The 23,384-nt window shown below is 45.3% G+C and overlaps 1 protein-coding gene across 2 annotated transcripts in view; it reads right to left on the minus strand.

The window, feature by feature from the left end:
- Positions 1 to 486: 486 nt before the first annotated feature.
- LOC116301460 (uncharacterized) overlaps positions 487 to 23,384 on the minus strand; it is a 55,803-nt gene continuing 32,905 nt past the window's right edge. For both annotated transcript variants that reach the window (XM_089028789.1, XM_089028742.1), the window contains exons 40-44: positions 6,812 to 6,934; positions 6,025 to 6,458; positions 5,332 to 5,449; positions 4,747 to 5,046; positions 487 to 1,741 (exon numbers count right to left, since the gene is read on the minus strand). In XM_089028789.1, the coding sequence (XP_088884915.1) occupies positions 1,649 to 1,741; positions 4,747 to 5,046; positions 5,332 to 5,449; positions 6,025 to 6,458; positions 6,812 to 6,934 (1,068 nt within the window). In that variant the 3' untranslated portion in view covers positions 487 to 1,648. The remainder of the gene's footprint in view (positions 1,742 to 4,746; positions 5,047 to 5,331; positions 5,450 to 6,024; positions 6,459 to 6,811; positions 6,935 to 23,384) is intronic.

The raw sequence follows: 23,384 nt of genomic DNA on the forward strand, positions 1-23,384 counted from the left end.
GCTGGGAATGTAAGCCAGTCATGTTAACCAGCCGGAATGGCGCGAAAATTATCCTTCACTTAGCCAACATAACTACAAGGGTTGAATAAACACAGATGTTTTCAATTTGGGATCATCCGTGTTTAAACGGAGACTAGTCTCCCCCACAGCCGCTTTCAGTGTCGTCACGCAACGATTTCTACTCAGGGGAGAAAGCGTTGCGTGACGACACTGAAAGCGGCTGTGGGGGAGACTACACGGAGACGTAATCGTTGTCCAAAGTAGAAACGAATTCTACTTTTTGAAACAATCGCTGCAACTTGTCTCGCAACATTTTTTTTCAAATTGTGCCGTCGGTTGCACGCTGCAATGCCCCATGCCACTTGTGTCGCATCGCCGAAAATTGCTCCGTATAATTGCGCATTTAGCCTTGCGGGTGTCACCACAGGTAGACCAAATTACTTTTTTCAACTGGATACAGAAACGTGAAAAAAGACAGTGTCATAATTACTTTACAAAGTTATAATTTTTAAAACATCAACTATTCCAAATTAACAATTCACTTAAGATTTTGTTTAAAAATAAAAATGCAAAGATTATGACGTTATCTAGGTTCGTCCCCAGGATACTCCGTCAGCCTGGGGACTAGGCTAGATGTTGTCATATCTTTAATGGGTGTTTAAAAATAAAGACGTCATATAGCATGCAAAGGTTATGAAGTTATATATCTTTGTTTAAAAATAATGACGTCATATAACATATAAAGATTATGACGTCATCATACTTTTACATTTAAAAGCTAAGAAAACCGTGGAATGTTAAACATCGTGTTCTGACCAATCACATGCGACAGTCAATTAGAAATGAATTCATTCTCGCATGTGATTGGTCAAAACACGATGTTTAACATTCCAGACATATTTTAGGTGTTCACGGTTTTCTTAGTTTGACCGTAAATTGTTTATATAAAATACAAAGATTATGACGCTTTCGTAACTTTAATCTGTGATATCTTTGAAATCCCGTCTACAAAATAGCGAGATTAAAACTAAAGAAAATCAAGTGCTTCTTAAATTATCTTCTCTTATCTAACAATTGTTCTATCAAAGTGAAAATAGGAGATTTCGTAGAACTGTAAAATAATGCGGCACGACACAAAAGCGGCGTAGAATGACATCATCCACTGAACCAATCAGAATGCTCACGTACTGTCACGTCACTACAAGCTAGATCATTGTCGCGACACGAGTGATAAACGTCTGCGCATGCTCTAAATCCGTATGCAAATTAGTCAAAACATAAGTAAATTTGACTTTCAAACATGCCTGATAAATTGGACTTCACAAAATGCCAAAACTTAGTGTCCACGCTTGAAACTTAAGGCTAATTGTCTCATATTGTGTTTTCTAATACAGTATCTTGGTCTGGCAAAAGTATATTCTCGAACTTTTTTGTATACTTGGAGAAAACAAACATTTATTTTCTCACTCAAACTCTTCAAAATTCTTAGAAAACGTGCTGAAATGCACGCATGCGCAAACGTTTTTCTCTAGTGTCCATTGTCGCAAGATCATTTCAGTCATGTTTTACACGAAATCTGTACTATAAAAGGATTAACTAGACTAATTGTGTTAACTGTTTATGGTTTTAGTAAAGGATTCTAGACTATTTACTTGAGTCTTGGGAACTCGTCCGGTAACAGTGCGTGTACCCTACACGTGGGACATGTGCTTTGCTCTCCCAGCAGCCATTTTCTGATACACTGAAACATAAAATTACATCGTTTCAAAAGCACGTTGAATTATACCAAGTGGGTAGGGGTGGAGATTGGGCAACGCGCGCCTTAAATGTCCTAAAACACATCAAAAAAGAAAACGTAGCTAGCCATCATTCGAAAAAACAAAAGTACGACAGAGGTTTTGCACCATCGCGTGCTCTTCCCCACAATACTGCTTGCGCTGCTTGTAGTGAGATGCCCCGGTTGTACGAATCTGGGATAGCGCTATTCGACGTATAAATCCTTATACAGTGGATAAATCGATGCTGTTATCCATAAATTTATCCACTGGATAAGATTTATCCGTCGGATAGAGCGGATAGAGCTATCCACCCTTCGTACAACCGGGCCCAGGCCAAGAAAGTCCTTTTGCTTTTGAGAACTGAATTCTTTCTTATGTGTAATATAATGTATATTACAATGATTTAGGTTCATGACAAGCTTCTTGTCAAACTCATCCAAGATGGCGGCTATGCAAACCAACGACATGTCAAAGAAGGTAAACGAAAAACACATCCTCTCAAAGGGACAAGATTAGAAACCGTTGTGAATTAACTCTGAGTCTTGAGTAAACATTGCTATAAAAATAAAAGCAGAAGACAGCCTTGATGAAAGTTGATCTTGAGGGAATTAGGGGTTGAGAGTTCAAACATCAAATGTTCTTAAAATAGCTGTACAGAAATGCCTGTGTCAACACTAGATCTGCCAGAAAGTGGGAGTGTTGGGTTTATTCAACCCCTTCAGAGCGATTTATATCGTATTATCAATTAGATAAAGTTGTGTAAAAGCTTTGATAGCATGTAGTCTGGAGATCAGCTATATAAACTGCTCTACGCTATGATTCATTGGGAACAGTACATTTTGTATCAAGGGAGGGGGTGATGGGATTTGAAGGGGTTTCGTAAAAAAGGCGACCTTAAAAAGGGGAACCACAAAAAAATTTCCAGGCGCATTTTATTTAGTTTTATAAAACTTTTAAACTTAAAACTCTGAGCAAATTTGAAAAGGACTCGACTAAGGATTTCATTTGCAATAAACGGAAAGGGGGCTCCAATTTTTGGTATAAGTTACCAAGTGAATCTCACACTCTCCCTCCCTTCCTTCCTCCCGTCCTTCTAGCTTACTAGGGCTGTCAAATGTACGAACCATCGAAGTACATATTGTTAGCACATCCGCTTAGCCATGAAACGAAAATCGATGCAATTTCGTGGCATTCCTAACTTCACTGATGTCTTGTTTCTTGATTGAGGGGAGGGGTGTGGGGGGATCCTTCCTATATTTCCGACTGCAGACACTCCTCTTCCTTTAAACGTTATCACTGCAAGCTTATTATCCCCTAAACTAACTTCTATCGATACGAGGTTATCCTTTACAAAACCTAAATCCTCTAACAAGGACTTTACGCACCGGTCTATAAGTCTAAATCAATTTTTCACAATCGTTATAGATATATTGTGAGCTTTTCAGCGATCAAGTACTCCTAAGTGAGATAGATTTAACACCAGTAATGTGTCTAACTAGATCTATTAATACACCGCGATTGTTGTACTCAACGAGTCCTGACATCCTGTCATCTACTAATCCCTCTACATATTTCACTAGACGGTACGTCGTCTGGGTTTAATACCCATATCTGTCCTTTAGTATAAAAATACCTACACAGAATAAACGTAGAGTGTCTAGAGTAAACTTACTGTGTAAATTTTAAAAAAAATTAACGATCTTCTTTATACACAACTTTGAGATGTTTAAAATTCTGCTTCCTTAAAGACGACGAGAGGTGCTGACTATAACCTCGCGCGCACCACGGAGCTGACTTCACGACAATAAGCGCAATAGAGCTACATTTGCGGCAGTGGTTATTTATGCCTAAGTGGGAAGGGGGGCAGTGGTGCGGGATGGGGGGGGGGGGGGGGTTGGTGCGTAAATGCTTTATCTTCTAATGAAAAATAGGGGGAGGAAATTTTAGTACGTTTCGGGTTTGTTTGGTGGGGGGGGGGGGGGGGGATTTTTTAAAGCGCCTTACGTGGTTCTCAACATAGACCCCTCTCTGGGGATCCCTGTTAGCAAAGTCTCCAAGAATCGTCAACGAGGGGGACTCTGCTAGCAAAGATAACGAACGACACTGCTAGCATAAATAACGAACAATCCCTAATAAACGAAAACTCTAAGAGAGAATACAGATGGCATGTTATGACTCAACGTGTAAGTTTGCTCAGCAATGTTTGGATAATGTTAATACTAATAACACACTCCAATCGACTGACCAGGGTTATCACATAATGCACACTTCATTCGGCTTATCGGGCGCTGAGAGATCGACAGACTAACCCTGTTTATACCATCTTTGATGGGATTAATCTCGAAGGAGACTCCATGTTTTGGATATCAAAGGTCGAGATAAGTCATGCGACTGCGTTAATAGATCACGTGATTATTTTCTGCCAGCACCGCACAAAATTAACCGCTGTCAATCACTTAGATAAATAAGCGTCACGCATTTCTAGATACTGTGATATAACAAACTGACCGAGATTTCTAAAAGGGGTGTACGACACCGGCTTTAAAATATAGAAGTTGGCGGAAAATGTTGACGGCTACATGTTCCAAGGAGATTTAAGAAAGCACGTGCCTTACCTGAGAGGGTACGCAACGAAAGGAGCACGATCCTTAACCGAGAGGGTGTAGAACTTGTTGAATGCTTCACAAATATTAGAGGTTTGGTTGGAATTGGGAAAGCAAAATATATATATATCGAGGTTCACCCCTTTACCACTTTTATTTCAGCCCCCCCCCCCCCCCCCCAACAAAAAGAATGTCACGTGACCTACCGCGTTATGATACTTGTGGCTACACTCTAGGGTAACAGTATCTATAGGAATTGGTTGTGGTTGGAATTGGGAGAGCAAAAAAAAGATCGAGGTCCAACCCTTCACCACTTTTATATTCCCCCCCCCCTCCCCCTCAACAAAGTGTGTCGCGTGACTTACCGCGTTATGATACTTGTGGCCACACTCTAGGGTAACAGTATCTATAGGAGACTTCATATCATCATGGCATATAACACACGGGTCGTCGTCGTCATCCAGTTCAAAATATCCGCATGGCTTGTTATTATCAAGTGCCGAAGCCGCAGGGGGTGGTGGTGAAGAATTCTTTGTCGTGCCATTCATTCCCGGCCCGGGTGGGGTCGGGTTGGTTTGGAAGGGTCGTGATTGTTGGGCAGTGGGTCGCAGAGACTGTGCTGTTTGAGGCTGTTGTTGTCCTGCAGGAAAGGCTATTATGCCAACCTGGAATTGGAATAAAAGTACACGTTTATAACAGTTCAGGAAGCAAACACGTTAGTGTCGAACCACAGTAAAAGCTGCCGATACACGCTGCACGCAAAAAAAGCGAAAGACTATTTAGATGCTACAATAATTGAACATTTTTATCCGCCACTTTTGACTGTAAAGAAAATATGTTGCATAGCTGTGTATTAGGTATCACACGGTTGTACTTTTGCATGTCGAGCTGTAAAAAAAGCAATGCAGTTTGAAATGGAAGAATATTGCCGTGACTAATTGCTGTGTTACCTTGACTTTAGCAGCGACTAGATCAGAGACACTCTTGACGATCTCCTCCAGTGACAGTCCTGTTAGAGTGCCTCGTTTGTTCTGACGAACCTCTTTGATCAAACCAGTAAGTTCAGCCCTGAAAAATAAACACATAAGAGGGATTGCGTGACAATCACGGCGCATGAGGTCACGGCACGGTTACGGTTACGGTACGAAATTAAACTTCGACGATATAATACGGCGGCCATCTTGGTAGGGGGTAAAACAAACAAACGATGACGGGAAATATATATAGTTCCGTGTGTTTGTCTTTCTTTTATGGGTTAAGGTGATTAATGTACCGTATTAGTTCACCTTTTGCTGTATTCTCTCTTGGTGAGCTATTAATATCAATGGACGTCATCACAAAGCTGTTTGCCCCTGGATGACCCACAATGCCTTGCGAAGCAAGATGGCCGCCGTATCGTCGAAGTAGTCCATTAAAACCGTTAAAGGTAAAAAGCTCCGCAATGGTACCATAACGACATGCATTTATTAATGGAGAATTTTTCCAAATCATAAGAAAACTGTTTTATTACAAGCCTTTCTGGGAGGAAAATCCCATGAAGGTGGAAGGCGAGTGTTCTAACACTGCACTACCATCGGTTCTCAATACACGCTCGTAACTCGCCACTAGATTAGCCAATCCCAGAGCGTAAATTCCGTACTAACCTGGCGAGATAAGGATACATGGTAGACAGCCTTAGCATGATTCTATCAAAGCTGTTGGTAGGGCGGCTCTTGTTTTCAGCATCTGGTTTAGCCCCACTAGAAGATGTTCCCTCAGGTGCAGCCTGGGGTACCCGTTTGGAGATCTGAGAAGGTCCGGGAGGTCCCTTGAATTGCTGTTGCTGCTGTTGCTGCTGTTGTTGTTCCTGGAGCTGTTTTTGCTGCTGCTGCTGCTGCTGCTGCTGTTGTTGTTGTAGTCGTTGTATTCCTGGAGGGATGGCAGCGCTGGGGACGATGGAATGGGGCTGGGGAGCTACTACAGCCATTTGTGGAGCAGAGTGACCCACGTACTGTGATACTGGGTTCATTTGCACGTCTGGGGTGGGCTTGGGATGGTTTTGTAGGGGTGGTAGTGGTTGGGCTTGAACTTGGAAATTCTACGACAAATAACATGATGAAAACAGGATCACTATAATGCTATATAGTATAACATTAATTTCGGGGTTTTGTACAAGCGAGTGGAAAACAAGAGCGTCACGCGCAAGGCACGCCACGCCACGTGAATATTTCTAAAGTACTGACTTGGCTTTTTAATAGTCCTCTGTCCCTTCTTTTCCGCGACCGAGGACTTTTTTCCTGCTTCGCGCCAAATTTACGGTTTTCCGTCGGTGAATAAATTATATCAAACAGCCAATGGCGACAATTTTAGTGCGAAACGGAAATCCAATCCCTACAAGGGAAACAAGTCGTCTAATTCTCCTTCCATGGACAGAGAGGTAAAAGTACATACCTGTACCAGTGGTTGTAGCACTGGTGGGGCAGGGAACGGTGCAGGTCCTGGTATGGGCAGCTGTGTTAACGATGACAGCGGACGACCAGTCTTGAGCTCGCTGATTTGAAGATTGAATGATGCCTAGGAAAGGATAAAAGAAACATTACGAATTTGATCTTATTGCTTTAATCCAGCGTGAAAATATCTAATCACAAAGGAAAGTTAAAGTTAAAGCTCCCATTTTTTTAATTCCATAAACTCAAGGATGTCACATACTAGGATTCTAGTAACAAACTGACATGGAACGAGTATGAGTCGCAGATCTCGTAGAGAAACAAATCTCTGTGGTCTCGCGAGTTCGATTCCTGTACTCATCATCACATCTTCTCCAGGTTTTGGGATTTCCTCCCTCCACATTCCTTGCTAGTAGAGCCTATTTTCCTTTTGTTTTGGTGGTGAGAAAAATAAACTCTGCCGAACAACGCTATCATGATTTTAACAGCCGCTCTCGTCAAAAAACGTTTGGCGAAACGATTTGTTACATTTGTTCACGCGCACTACAAGTAACCGGTTAAAAACCGGATTTAAAACTGGTTTTGTTCGTCCACGATCGTGGACGGCAGTGTATCAAAGGAAACGCTCTACATCGGCAGAGTCTACCTCCTCCCCGTCTGAAAGAAGGGAGAGCAGCAGTAAGGGGGACTCGCGATCACCATTCGGAATCGCCCGGGAATTACCCGTGTTTATGCACTAGCGTCCCCCGCGGGAATTACCCGTGTTCTGTTATATGTTGCGCGCTGAGCCCCTTACTGCTGCTGTGTTGGGGATTAAAGGTAGCCGAAACGATGGGCAAGGTCGCAAACGGAGGATAAAATATTCCTTAGATATAGATGGACACCATCAAAAGCATTAGTAACAAGACCGTGCGCCGACTGCGAACTCAGGTGCTGGACCGCTTAGACGCCGACTTTGCCTTCACGACATTTATGGAGGGAGATACAGATGAGACGATGAGCGAGGAAAGAGCAGAAAGGATAATTGACTTAATGCCCGAAGGTAATTACCGCCTGGAGTTGACGTTTATAAAGTATTTAGACGGCGAGTGGATAATAGAAAAGGGCAGGAATCCAATACGGGCGTCTGGCAGGAAGGACCTGTTCGTTTTAAACAAGGACACGCGTCCTGGGGCGCTGGTGGGCATCGACATGTTGTTCTACGAAGTTGCTTACCCGGTCACCGTGGTTATTTACGGTGCGTATGAAATTAAGAACCCGGACGTTAAGAAGCTCAAACCAATGCGGCATCCGGGTAACTGCGTGGGTAAGTTAGTTAGAGAGTTCTTCGAGGATTCCTCTAGGGGAGGTAAGCTTACGTTGAAGAGAAGAGAAGCCATCAGGAAATGGGAGCATGCTACTCGTAGGGCAGGAGCCACCATTGAAAACATCAAGAAGTTAGAGGTTGCTTTAGAAAGGCGCATACACGTGAAAGACATCACCGACGGCTTCATTTACTCCGGGACGCACAAGTATGGGGGCCGGGGTGCGCCTATCGTAATTTACCAGCATAACGCACATGCGTGGAGGGAGTTAAGGTTCCCAAAGAAGAAGGAGACGCGCGTTTACAAGGAGTCGCCGCTTGCAGAACTAATGCACGAGAATTCTATTTGGTTAATGGATGCGGAGGGAAGTCAATTTATGACCCAAGATGGTACTTTGTATCGTCCTGAAGTGGAACAGCTGCGCATTCAAAGCGCCTGTGAGACTTTAGGAGAAGACTTCTCCGACGAAGTGCTTAGCAGTCGCAGTTTGGACTTCTTAGCCGCAAAGAAAAGAAACGGTAGGAAATCCACGCCGGAGGAGTTCAAAGACATAGCTAAAGCTTGCGTGGAACACGGCCACGGCGGTCTGTGGAACATGGAATACGATGAAGACGAATACGTGTCGCTGGATATGAAACACTGTTACCCCGCAAGCTTCAAAGGCCTGGGGGATTGTAAGGAATATTATGATAGATACGGGCATCCAGACTCGCAATTCTTTCGTGTTGCGTTGGATGGTCACTACGACGCCCCAGCAACGGGGTTTGTACGGTTGACCACCTGGAAATTAGCAGCGGGTCTGCACCCCATAATCTATGCGTGGTATGGGAAGCACCTGCAGGAGAAAGAATGGATACCGGTGCCCCTATTGAAGTTCTTTGAAGAGCGCAAACTTTTAAAATACACAGCGCATGAAGCCATACTTTGTCACAGCGCCTTCACGCAATGGTTACCGGAGCATAACCCCACAGCGCGTGTGGTCATAGGTAAATTCACGCAGGGCGCTAAGGAGGGTGAAAAACATATGCAGCGACGCCTAATAACGGACGCCGGCGAGTTAAGCTTCCTCATAAAACGTGCGCATGACAAAGGAACGATGGTGTCTGTAGAGAAATGGGACTACCTTGTCGACGATAAACTACACAAATGGAATGCGCTGTGTTATTACCAGGACCATCGACCGCAGTATTACCATTTGCGTGCCAGCATGTTAGCCTACGCGCACATTAACCTTCTCGCAATGCTCTTGCGGTTTGACAAAGAAGATATCCCCCGCGTAGCCACGGATTCCTTGTATGTAAAGCCAGAAGTGTTAGAGAAGATGCAGGAGTTCTACACTGCCGATGAACTCGCAGAAAGTGGCCAATGGCGTGTCAAAGATGAGGAGATAAAAGCATGGAGAGGCCGTGTAGAATATCACGGAGAACATCTTTACGGTAGCGTGGAACCAACCGGGGAGCCTCTACCTTCAGTTGCCGACCCAATCTCTTACCAACGCTTCTCTTACCTTTACGGTACGGGAGGCAGCGGTAAAACTACCAGGGTTTTGGAACTCTTTCCAAAGATAAAGGTGTTAACGCCAACGCACCGTCTGGAAAGAGAATTAACGGAGATGGGTTACGACGCGCAGACCTACCACAGCTTCTTCCGCTGGAATGGTCAAAAGTGGGTACCAGAAGCCATCCACGACATACCCCCGGTGATACTTTGGGATGAGATTTGCACCGTTCCTTTAGAAATCCTGCAGGAATTTGTAGAATTCCTCCGTGGAAAGTGTCAAGTGATATTCGCCGGAGATCCTTGCCAGCCTCCTCCAATAACCGGAGAGATGCCCCATAAATGGTTAAAAGAAATGGTAGACCACTCCGAAGAAATTAACACCGACTACCGCAGTAAGGATCAAATAAGAAACCTGAAAGCAGAACTTCGGGGCCTTAGTGACGCGGAACAAAACAAGATACTACGCAAGAGGGTACGAGCGAAGTCCTACGAGGACTTCCTTCACACATGGCATCCAAAGGATTTGGTGCTAAGCAGCAAACGCGCATCACAGTCTCGCATACAGAAAGACTTGCTAAATATACACCGAGAGCGCTTCCCTACACATCCCGTACCTGTTTCTTACAAACCCCACGATACCCGAATGCAAAAAAGAGATGTCTGGGTACCTGGTACCGACATCCAACTACAAAATGCTGTAACACATGATAAAGCCTGGGTACCCATAGAAAAGGTGGAAAAAATTACCTCCCACCCAGATTGGCGCTTAGGTTACTGCATGACAGTCCACAGCGCGCAGGGGCTTACCATAAAAGAAACCTTATGGATCATAGACCAGCGGCTGTGTTGGAGCAACCTTATCTACACCGCCGTAAGTCGTGTGGAGTATGCCAAACAGTTAAAAAGAGCCTGGGGGCCGCAACTGCGCTACGACCGCACCCCAGAAGACATAGCAAAGGAGAACATTGCCAAGAAACTCCTTCGCTACAAGCGCCACGACGAAGAAAAGAGCAAAGATCCCCGCTATGCGGGGATAAAGTTTGACCTATGCGTGGACGACGTCTATAAGAAAGGAGCACGGTGTGCCAAATGCAACATACCTCTACTATGGAGGTTTGACCCGAATGATGATCAGCAGTTCTCCGTGGATCGTATCAACAACAAACGCGGGCATTGTAGAGGCAACGTAAGACTGACATGCCTAGAGTGCAATCGGGCGCGTGGAGCAGCACTACTCTGAGTCTTTGGGAACTATGAGCAGCTCTTCCTTGACAAATCCACGACTTGGGCCATCTAGGTAATACAACACGGGCTGCCCTTCCTTGGTGACGGACTTCGAAATCTCATACGTTTCCAGGGACCAGTTAGGATCCGTGGCTCTCTTACTGCCACCTTCGAGTTCCCCCGACTGATAGAGGTATCTGACCACTATGTCGCGGGGTAGCTTTTTTTCCTTCAGTCCGACCGCCCTCGAACTTCTGACGTAGGACTTGTGTTCCACGTGTTTCTTTTTTATGGCATCCTTGGGTTTTATCCCCGTAGCCCTGGCCGCCTCGTTGTTCAAAGCCGCGACGACCTGGGGGAGCCTCTGAGTCCATTCCCTGTTGCGTTTGGAGGGATCTTCCAGCTCTTTCCAATACTGGTACCCAAAGAGACGCTCGGCCAGGGTCTTATTGAATCTTTCAACGATGCTCTGACCCCTGTGGTACTCTGCCTCGGCTCTTCTAATCTTAGTGTCGTGGTCTTTCAGGGTCTTAGTAACCACGCCCATGAACTCTGTCCCCGCATCCACTTGCAGCAGCTTAGGCCATTTCAAGACGCGCTTATAAATCCTACCTAGGGCTTCTGCGACTTCCCCAGAATCCTTGCTGGTTATGGGTTCGGCGTCCTTATATCTGCTTGCGACATCAACTACGGTCAAAGCGTACCTATAGGTCTTTCTTCTCACCTTGTCGTGCGGTAAGAAAAGCAAATCCGCCTGATGAACTTCGTTGGGGGCATTTACGGTGAAGCTGGGCCTGGGAATGTACTTGGGCACAGGAAGATAAACCTGCCAGAGGGTTTGTTTTCTTAGCCAGTTCTTAGCCGTTTCGTCTGATACCCTGGCCGCGGTCGCGAGTTTCTTGATAGCCGACGCTCCTTTCCAATAGCCTTCAGGCCCATAGTAAATCCTTTTAAGTTTGTCCTCTACGCGGCCCATTATATGAATTCCAAAACAAGATTGATCTTGCGTCCGTTGAAATCCACCGTCTCTCCGTCCACCTTAATGGTGATGTTTATGCTTTCTACCAAATTAGACAAGTCATAGCTTAAAGAAATGGGAGTGTATTCTTCTGAGTCAAATGGATTACCTTTGGGCAGAAACTTGGACATAAGAGAAGACTTTTCTCCATTGTTGTAACTATGGACTAAATCGCAATAGACTTCGTAAGAGGATGCGACTTTCCATTTCACAGGTATGGCTGTGTTGGTAATCGTCTTGCCTGAGACACCTAGTAAAGATCCTAATGCATCAGTTTTTCCTAGGGTTACCGAGAAATTGTTAGGAAGATTATGTTTGAAGGTCATTTCGTGCGGCAATCCCGTGGTGAGAGTATAACCGTGTTTTGCTAATTCCTTAGCAAGGGTGATTGGCGTGTAATGTCCATCGGGCAGCATTACGCCTTGGTAATTGTTAGACCCCTTATGCACGGTGACCATACCATTGACTAGATTATACCAAGAATTGTACAAAGAACAACTAACCAGCCGAACCTTATGGGCTTTGATGGGGGGATTCAGATAAGTGGTAAAGTTATTTTTATCGCTTTCCAAAAAGACGATCATATATTACAGGGGACAAGTCCCCTTCTAGAAGTAAGCTACGCTTGCTGACTTAGACTAAATACGCCAAAGCTACGCCTCCTGCCAGCCCTGCGACTCCTACAAAGACCAATTCATTGTCTTTTTGTTTCTTAGAAGGCTGGTAGTAATTCTTGAACTGAGGCTTTCTTAACCCCGTTAATGCCGCGGGGTGTGCCTGTGCATAAAGTTTAAAGGCGTAGTCTGTATTTTCGAAGTTCTTATCCGCCTGCATTTTGTCTTGGTAGTTCTTGTCCAACCAATCCCTGTAAGCTTGTCTTTTTTCATTCCAAGCTGCCACGTCCCTTTGATATTTCTCCAGCGCTAAGTCGTGTCTCTTCCTCTCAGCGGCCAAATCTCCGCTTTTGTCGCCTCTAACTAATCTATCCAAATATTGACCGCCATAATTAGCTCCAGTGAATGCTAAGGCTGCAATAACTCCACCTGCGACCACGCTAGCCATTATATATTAGAAAATCACACCGTAGGCAGGTACTTTTCCTTCCGTAGGTAATCCTTTACCATGATAGCCCCACCCACGGCAGCGGTCATCTTAGCAAAATTAGCGAAGCTCTTGCTTGGGTCTTCAGTAAAGTCTTCTTTGAGCACTTTCTTACCTACCCAACCAATACCCGCAACGATGGAAGTAATAATAGCTGCTTCTTCAACAGTTTTCAATAACGCGGTTGACATTATATTACAAAGCGAGAAGGAAAATCTAGGTCGCCACGGGTGATAAATCTACTCCATTTCAGGGATCTTACTTTTTCTAACAGCCGGTTCCACAGGTGTGTGATATGTTGCGGCCTCCCACTTTACTTTTGGCTTCGTAGCCCGCCATTGTAAGTAGAGGTTGCCTGCTGCTATAGCGACTCCTAACGCGCCAATGACGTACCCAGGATTAATAAAGGATTCCTCTTCTTTTTCCTCCACCTTTTCTTCTTTTTTGGCTTTGTTCTTCCTGTTCATCTCCGCGAGCTTCTTTCCCGCAGGCAACTCTGCCTGGAGATTTAGCCTTGGTAATCTTGGTATCTTCTATGGGTGGTTGTTCTTCGGTGCCACTCATCTTATATTAAGGGACTTGAAGGACTTGACAAGTAACTTGATGACGACTTGACAATGACTTGGCAATGACTTGACAACGACTTGACTAAGTACTTGAGGCGACTTGATCAGGTACCTCAGCAAGTGCTGCCTGGAAGACCTTTTCGACTTCTCTGTCCTTCTTGAAGTCCTTCCAAGACACCAGTACCTCCTTCAAGTCGACATGCTGAGCTACGTGCAAAGCCGCAGAGGCGACTGCCATTAACTTACCGCACTTCAAAGACAACCACCCGCAGGTTATCTTAAGTTCTTGGGCGATGACATAGTCCTCGCTTATGTCCTTCCGCAGTTGCTCCACATCGTCTATGGGCAGCGCAAGTCCGAGAAGCTTGGTGGCCAGCTTAATGGCTGAGTCTGCTACGGCGTCCGTGGTCTTACTTGCAAGGGCGGCCTCGTACCTCTTATGGAACTTTTTGACTTCCTCTTCTGACAACTTATTAACTTGCTCATGGGTAAGTTCCTTACCAATCATTTCCTTGCACTTCCCCGAAGACACAAGGATGTTGAGTTGTTCCTTGAGGTTACTTTCATCTAACTGTGTGGGGACTTCATCTAAGAGCTGCTCAATATCCATATATGTTAATGGAATACGGAAACCTCAAAGAGAAGATCATCTTGGAATGTTGGTGCGTTTTTAGGTGCCGCATGTATTCGTGTAACTGTTCCTTGCTTATCTCGCCTCCATAGTCGCTTAAGATGGTTTCCAGATCAGACTTGCTCGGAGTATAAAATACGACAAGTGAACCTATGTTTTCCCTAAAGGGTTTAGAGACACTGGTAAGCTGCTGCGAGAGCAACCAAACGCTAATGTTGTCATGTCTGCCGCTAAAGGCGAGCTTCACTAATTCGGAGGTGCGTCTTTTTACGTCGTCCCCACAGGCAATGTCATCCAGTATGAGTAAAGTCTGTGTATCTTTAGGGAATTGTTTGTGCCAGAACTTAAGATGGCTGGATAACTCGTTAGGATCCAGTATGTCCACAAAGAAGTCGTCGTCTTTCACTCCTATGCCCGTCCAGGTGCGGTTATTCACGTAGGTGGGGCAAAGCAGCACGATGTAGTCGAAGCGGTATCTAAAGGGTCCTAATAGCTGCTCTACCACGAACTGCGTTTTACCGCAGCCGGTGGGTCCTACGATCAGAGCGTTACAAGGAATATGGTTCGGATCCATTATATATACGATGGAGCCAGTGGAAGCAGTGCAAAGAATTGTCGCCGACGCAAAAGATAAAAGAGACACCATAGAAATGCAAAGGGAGGAGATAGACCGGTTAAAAGAGCGCGTGCAGGAGTTGTACGATGAAATGTGTGGTCTGAAGCGTGCAGAACGGTTTGGTGCGCTCTTGACGATGGCAACGTGGGCTAAGGAGTCCGTTAAGGACTTCATGCGATATCCCCTGTAGAATGTTGACGTTTAGGTTAAATCTTTGTTAAGGATGCCTGGAAACTATTTAAAAAAGTGTCTTAGCTTTACTATTTTGAATCCTGCAAGCGCCCTTTAAAAGGGGTCCTTATTTTTATTTATTATTATTAAATATCCTTAATTATTCTTAATAATAATAAATAAAAATAAGAATGGGATTTGAGACTCTTTGCGCAAACCCTACTTTACTATCTTAAGCCGCCTACTAACCATTACGGGCTTTCCAGGTATCCTTAACGAAGATTTAACCTTATTGTCAACATTCTGAGACACTCTTTGAAATAGTTTCCAGGTATCCTTAACAAAGATTTAACCTAAACGTCAACATTCTGAGACACTCTTTGAAATAGTTTCTGGCCGTTAAGGACTTTATGCGGTATCCCTTATAGTGGTTATTAAATCCTTATTATATATGGAGTGCGTGCACTGCAACAAGGAGTTCAGCTCGAAGCAAATGTTAAAATACCACGTTGAAAAAAAGGTGTGCACTAAGAAGGCACGCGAAAGGCGTTGTAAGGAGTGTAATCGACTCTTTAGCAGCGCGCAGATGTTGGATTACCACGTGGATAACCGCGTTTGCCTAAAGAACGTATGTGAGCGCTGCGAGGAGGACAAGAACGACGAATGGCACCGACATCGATGCCGCGGTAATTATAACCTGCTGAGCGTGGCTTGCGAGGAGCACGGCGACGTTGCTGCACGATGTTGCCCAAAGGAAACCCAAAGGAAGTTAACGCGCCGGAAGAAAGAAATAGACCAGCGCTTTACGGAGTTTGACTGCGTCGAAGGCGTAAGGTGGGAAGATAGGGAATATTGGGAGGCAACCTGCGAGCGTTGCGGCTGTCAAAGAAGTGACCAGCATATTTGGCAGTGCCTCTACGACGGTCAAGGCGGCTTTAAGGAGTACTTAGATCGCTTTGAGGCCTGGCATGCCGGCAATGAGGCGGCAAGGAAAGCCCGTAGAAGTTAGAAAGGACCTAAGATAGTAAAGTAGGGTTTGCGCAAAGAGTCTCAAATCCCATTCTTATTTTTATTTATTATTATTAAGGATAATGAATAAAAATAAATAAAAATAAAGACCCCTTTTAAGGGCGCTTGCATAATGAAAATAAGGACCCCTTTTAAAGGTATATGCTAGCCTACGCAGCAGCCTTCTTAGGAGGATTCCTAATCGCCCTTTCAATATATGGACTGTATTACCTGCGAACTACCTGCCGACTGCATTACCCCTCGTAAGCCGCGTAAAAAATACACCTGCCTTCATTGCGACAGGGTATTCTCCGAAGGATCCTTTATGGGGCATTGGTGCTCCGCGGATCCTAAAGCGCAGCGGGCGCTTAACTACAAAGAGGAGATGGAGTGACTCTTCTTTCAATGTCAAACTTCCATCGGCCATTTACCTTACCATAGCTGCGTAAGTGGGTGAATTCCTCGCCCTGAATTACGTACCGCACGCAATCCGGCGCCCAAAGGGAATATTCCTTACCTTCTAAGTCTTTGAGGACTAACCGTAAACGGTCGATGTCTTCGAAGACGACGTAATTTTTTATTTCGTATGCTTTACCGTGGACAAGATCACGCCAGTGAGTCAAGCTGAGCTTCATTATACCTATGGAATATCTTTAGGTGCGTTTTCAAAGTGGCGTAGGACTTAAACCGCTTTACACAGCCCTTACAGGGAATACGAATGCCATCCGCGTAATCCATCAGGGCACGGCAGATAACGTCGTAATCGTTGCTAACCATCGTTAGGTAACCATTTACGTCAAGCTGTGAGATTTTCTTAGATTGCTTCGCGGATAAGACGCCGTTTCCTTTTGGGGTTTTCAACTCAATACACAACCCGCGGTATTTCTTATGCGCATTTAGGATCAAAAGGTCGGGTTGACCGGCTTGGTAGCCTTTTCGCCAGCAGGTTATTCGCTTGCTGTCTGAATCTTGAAGTTCGCCAAGACCCGGCGCTATGATGAAATCGGGGTAAAACCTACGTGTGTAGTCGACGACCTTCGCGTGTAGGTCGGCTTCATTTTCGATCTTAAATACTAACTTGTTTGGGCCGCCAAACCGCCTTTCTATTGCATATTTACCCGTTTTCCTTAGCGCGGGTAGGACTTCTTCGAAGACCCAATCACGAAACTCCACAGCTTTGGGTAGTTTGGAGCTAAATATCAGTTCATACAAACCAGGTTCGGATATAAACACGGCATTTGGTTGCGCAGTAAAGGAGCGGTGATTCGCAGCCCCTTGTAGATCAACCCATTTTTTCTGGTATTTCTCAGATACGTGTGCTCTAATTGCATCTCTAGGGCGCTCATAGCCCAACGCCAAAGCCACTTCCTTTGCTTTGAAGTACAAAGTTTCGCCTTGCACTATGCATTGCAGTTTGGTGTCGTTGTTTTGAAATACGCGAAGCATGTTATATTTAAGAAATATTTTAATATGCGACACTCTTTAGCTGATTCATTTCCACGCTCAGTTGCGCGTCTGAGACGACGAAGACGTAGCAGTTTATCTTGTCGCTGTCACCTGCACTGGCGTTTTTGGTGCGTTTGATCTCCAATGTTATGCCATCCTGCGTATTTACTAGACGGAGGCCTTGACCATGTAGGTCTTCGTCGTTGGTGGTGCGCATGTCAATCCACAGCGCATACTTATCATTGAAGAATTCCTCAGGGCTAATTTGGTCGCCAAACTTACGCATTGCCTCCCTGTACACGTCTGCGGGCTTTATTCCCTGCGAGTAGACCTTGTTTGGAACGCCGTTGATATTCACGCCGACGTTAGTAATGTTAGGGTTGTGAAAGGCTTCGGAGTCACGCTTACCGGCCTCGTAGGGTTTGGCAAACACCAACATCAACCCCGTGAGACTTCTTCGGGGGAGGTTAATGCTTTGGTTGATAACCTCATCCGTCTTATCCAGGAAGCTGAACGTCTTATACATCACTACGTGGTCGTATAAGAATGCCTTCCCGGAGCTGTATTCCATGCCAGCGCTACGGGCCAGCTCTTCGCTGTACACCGTTTCGTACTGTAATTCTAGATTAGTAATAGAGTATGGGGTTGTTGTGGTAAGTGCAGTGCTTAGCCCACCAATGATGTTATTAGCATCTGCTAAGGTTACTTCAAACTGTAACTCGGATAACTGTCTTGGGTAATACACACCGTGATTCGTGATTACTTCAAAGTCCAGTGGTATGACATACTTGCTACCATAGGCTGTCTTTATTCGCTTTGCGTCTGCCACTGCGGTTTCTCCGCTGCCGTCAGTAGGTTGCGTTTTCGTAGGTGTGCGAACCTTACGTAGAATGACACTACCAATTCCTTGTTCTATCCTTTGCGCGCGGTCAAATGCTGTTAACCATAGATCCTTATAGGTGGTATACAGATCGTACCTATTTAAGTCCAGCAAGGATTCCCCAGCGAACTTTACGCGCATCTTAGAAACAATGTTGCGACCCACGTTGTTAACGATAATCCTTTCATCTGTGGGGTCAGACTGCACCGCTAAGTCGAACCTTAAAGCCAAGGTGCCGGGTACTAAGACTAGGTTATCTGTTAGGCGGGGTACGCCTACGTACAAGGTTTCCCCTGGCTTTGCGCTGCTGGGGGTAAAGGTGACCCGATGAAAGGTGCGTTCCGCTTTCAGTCCGCCAACCTGCTTAGGTAATACGTTGGGATTTAACTTTGAGCTTATCATATATAATGGAAGTAGAAGGAACAGACCCCGACTTCGATCCCACCACTGAGGAAGGTCAGGCTGACATTAACGACGGTGATGAAGAACCGCTGCTTCCCACCCAACAAGTCGACGATTCCCTAAGGGATAGGATTGCAAAGGCCCTAAGACATCCCAAAGCACGCGAGTACACGTTTCCGCGTGAGCACATAGAGCTTCAAAACATGGGCGAGCCGGAAGCAGCCGCGCGGGAGACCGTAGAGTGGGCAAAGCAGGAGCTGGAGCGGCGTTATCCCCGCCTTGATGCTGACGACGTAAGGCTCACAGAACGCGGAAACAAAGTTCTCATAAGCGTTCAAGACCTAAGATTTCCTGACAAAGACCGCTGGACGAAACCACAACCCCTCTTTGATGAGAATGGTGACGTTAGGGGTGACGTCTCAAGATTAAAAGGCTTCCAAGTGGCTACCCGGAGCGCTTTAGAGCGGCTGGAGACCCTGAACGAAAAGGTTGCGCTAGAAAAACGCGCTGAGGAGCTGCAAAAAACGTTAAAAGAAAGGGAGGTAGAATACGCAAAGCAAGGTCAGCTACTTGCCGATGCTGAAAAGAAGTCCGCCCATCAAGATGAAAGAATAAAAGAAATAGGAAATCAGGTGGATCAGGCCCTGCGCGAATTAGACAAAGCACGGGAGGACTTAGGAGAAGCCCAAAACTCAGGCGCCTCGGTGGAAGCACTGCGGGAAACGTTGGAAGAAAGGGAGGAGGAATACATGAAGCAAAACCAGCGGCTTGCCGACGCGCATAGAAGGGAGGTCGAATTCAAAGAGCAAGACATAAGGGATCTGGTAGACCAAAGGAATGAGATTCGACGTGAAAGAAATAAATTACAAAAGGATCTTGATCTCACCCTGCAGGCGTTGGACGTAAAAAGCGAAAACCTGCGGGCTGAAATGTCTGACTCCTTGGTAGAAAGGCGAATGTTAATGTCTGAAATCAATGCAAAAACAGATCAAATTCAACAGAAAGATCAAGCCATCAAAGACTTAGAGTATGAAATAGAACGACAGCGGGGGGTAATCGAAGATCAAGAACGCCCTGAGGAAGAAAAGGAGGCAGCTCAAAAGGAAATAGAAAATCTAGAGGTACGCCTTGCGGAATTACAAGCGCAAAAGGAGAAGTTGGAGAAAGAATTGGGACTTACCACCAAGGAAAAGGTAAAAAGAGCCCTTTTGAAGTATGGTATTCCGCTGGCATTTGCGGTTGCTATTTCGAGCGTAGTAGGAGTCATCCTTAACTCACTTAAGGCAACGGGCGCGGGCGTAAAGAAATTAGGCAATGGGCTGACGGACTTGGGGAAAAAGATGGCAGCCGGTCTTCCTGGGCTGCTGGGTTCGGTTGTTTCCTTGGCACTTAGGGCCGGCGGAGAACTGTTGAAGTTCGTGGGGAATAACATTTGGATCTTGGTTGTCGCTATTGGGGTGGTACTCCTGAAGAAGATTCAGGGTTAATCTTATCCTTGTATGTTACTGGTGGCTTATCGTCGTCAGGCGCCCGAGGCGTCCTCGACTGGGGATAAGTAAAGATAGTATTCGCACCGCCTTGATAATGCGGAACTAGCGGTATGGCGGTCATAGTGCTAATGGTCTTATGATTCCAGGCAGCATCAGTCGGGGGGTTCGCCTTTACTGTGGCGGCATTTATCCGAAGGTAGGCAACGCGGTTGGGGAGAACTTGTAACTTCGCATATTGGCAATTGACTATCATGTGAAAACTTACTGGTGTTAAGTCTTCTACAGTCGGTGGTGGGGGTTCCGACGAGAAATGAACTGGGTTCCTATTATTATCTTTTTTTCTGTAGGGTAGTAATGGATGGTCATTCTCATCGACAATCCTAAACCCGGCTTTACATGAATACGCCGTTGAAATACTAATAGTACACATGATTAATCCCAGGCCCCCAACCTTCACCCACAGCCCGGTGTCATACCAATGCTGTTCTAAGTAGTCCTTCTCCTCCAGGTAATGGAGAAACCAATCTTCCTTCGCGTGTGGGTTCATATATTTAAAGACTAATCACCGTAAGAGTGCTAATGGTAGCGTGATTATAAACCGTATCTCTCTGATTTTCTATACTATTTATGCAAACGCTCCCGGTGTCATCTACGCGCATTTGCAGCTTTACCTTCCCATGGCAATCGGCGACCATGTGGAAAGTCCAAACCGATAGATTTTCGGCGCTGGTTGTGGTGGGCTCTACGGAGAAATGCGTAGGCTCCCTGTTGTTTGTCTTATTTCTCATAGGCTGCAGTACGCCATTCTCATCCAGGAACCTAAAGCCGACGTTGGCATGGCTGCTCGTACCAATGCAAATACTACAAAGGATTAACTTCTTTCCTGAGTAGTTCAGGTCCACAGACATGCCCGTGACATCAACCCAAGATGCCTGGGTGTATTTTTTCTCGCCTGTGTAAGTCGTATAGACACAATCTACTCCAGCTACGTAGGGGTTATTCATCGCCATATATAATAGCTCAGACCAACGCCTGCAGCTGCTAAGCCGGCTTTTAATAAGTCATGGTCATATTCCTCAGGTATCGCAGGCAGGACCTTCTTTGATGGTTTCTTAACTACGGGTAGCTTCGTTTCGTGTGACTTTTTTGACTTCTCCACGAAATGGGGAATGTTCCTAAGAGTGTCAGAGTTCACGTCGTTCACCCCAAACTTCATATCCTTAGTAGCTCGTTGAAGTTTGTTGTTGTATCCTACTACAGAACCAGTATTTATAGATAAATTACTAGGCATTAACCAACAACCCGGGGCTACTGCATAGTCCAACCTCGCCTTAGAATTTTGTATAGCTAGTTGGTAACGCTGTACGCCCTTGCTAATGTCGCCCTCCAAGATTGAACTTTCGAATAAGATCAAGGCTTCGGCTCGCGTCTCTTCTGCGGCGCCCGTATTTCCAATTATACTTGATCGGGTATTTACCTGAGCTCCAAGGATAGAATACACGTAAGCTTCTATGCTGCGGTTCAAACGGGCAAGGCCGGCTTTGGTTAGTCCTTTACCTTCTGGGGGTATGAAATTAAAGTATTGCTTCGTTTGCTCGTCGTTGGTAATCTTGATAATCAGCGGGTTAGCCCCACCATACTTACCACCCTCGTCTTTGAACAGAGGTCCGTCTCTGACTTCCTTAGTGGTTTTGGCATTTGGTTCAAAGAAGGTGCTACTGTCGTGAGTTTCTTTGTGATACCCAGTGTCCCACTGCAACCGCAGCGTATGCACTTCCTTATCGCTTAGCTCGTGCCCACCAATCCCCCAATAAGCCCAAATATGCCCCAGCCCATTGTTAGCGCCCGTAGTGCATCGGAAATCCTTCCCTACAACACCAAACTCCTTACAAAGCCTGTTATAGGCCGGCACGCTGTATTTGTTATCTCTTGGATAAAACGCGGCATCTCCCGGCAGCGCAACCACCCCCATCTCATGCAGTATTCTTCTAACCGTGAAGTGGAAGTGAAACATGAATATTGAATTCTTCATCAAGTTTGCACTTACCCCACAACCGCTGGTGGCGCACCAAACTGCAAAGTTCAACTGCTGCGGCCAATAACGCATGTTAGGACCGCTTAACCATTCATGAGATTCCTTGGCGGTGGTATGATTAATGGGCACGTTTTTGAAGATATCTCGCACCTTTAACGGAAAGGAATGGTTGTTAGAGATCCGCATGTTCAATGTCAAATCCAAGCTTGGATGTTCATCAAATGAAACCGCGGGTATCGGATAAGTACCGGTACCAAGCAATAATTCCTTTGACCAACCTTGCACGGGCTTATGTTCGATATAACCAGAATTCTTCAGTTGATTGTCTATCTGATCGACCAGCGTAGGTTTCAAATCCTCATTGCTGTACATCCTAGAACCGTTATAGTAAATACCATCGGGCCTTCTTTCGAACTTACTAGGGTCTGCATGCGGAAACATCTTCCTAAATGCTCTCCAATTCCAGTAATCTCGATTATCGTGATGTGGCTGCTCCTCAATATCATTCCCAAAAGCGTCGTACATTAGTATATATAATGGATGTTATACCATCAGCACCTCAGTTGTACCCAGATGTTCCCTATACTACACCTAACGAATTAAACGCTGAAAACTTTCGTCTGAATAAAGCAAACTTAATTCTGGCTTACTTGGAAGGGCAGGCAAAACACTATGAAAAAGTTAGGAAGAAATACGTCAGAGCCCGGAGTACGCTACATAAGATTGCGATAACTTCAGGATCCATATCCGTTGTGTTAACGGGCTCTGGCGTTGCTACTTCGCTTACCGGACCGGGAATAATCGTTGGAGTTCCTTTGGCCGGCGTTGGGGCAGCCTGTGGTATTATTTCTGCTGTTGCTACGGGTATTATGAAACAGTTGTCAAGCAAAATATCCAAGCATGACACGACAATAGCTCTGTCAAGGGCTAAAGTAAATACAATTACCGATCTTGTCTCAAAGGCTTTGCGTGACAGAAAGATAGATGATGTAGAATTTTCGCTTATTCTGGCCGAAGAGGAAAAGTACGAGAAATTAAAGACGGACATAAGGAATAAAAAAACAGTCGTAAAAGATCTTTCCGAGGAATCTCGCAAAAAGATTTACCAAGAAGCGAAAGAAGAGCTTCAAAGAAAGCTTGCTTAGACATCAGTTTTGAAAAAAGCGTGACAGGATTCTATTTACA

Source organism: Actinia tenebrosa, unplaced genomic scaffold, assembly GCF_029948245.1.
Source record: "Actinia tenebrosa isolate PJP-AT-01 unplaced genomic scaffold, QUT_ActTen_1.0 PGA_scaffold0__85_contigs__length_37466705, whole genome shotgun sequence".
In the NCBI taxonomy this organism is placed as follows: Eukaryota; Metazoa; Cnidaria; class Anthozoa; order Actiniaria; family Actiniidae; genus Actinia; species Actinia tenebrosa.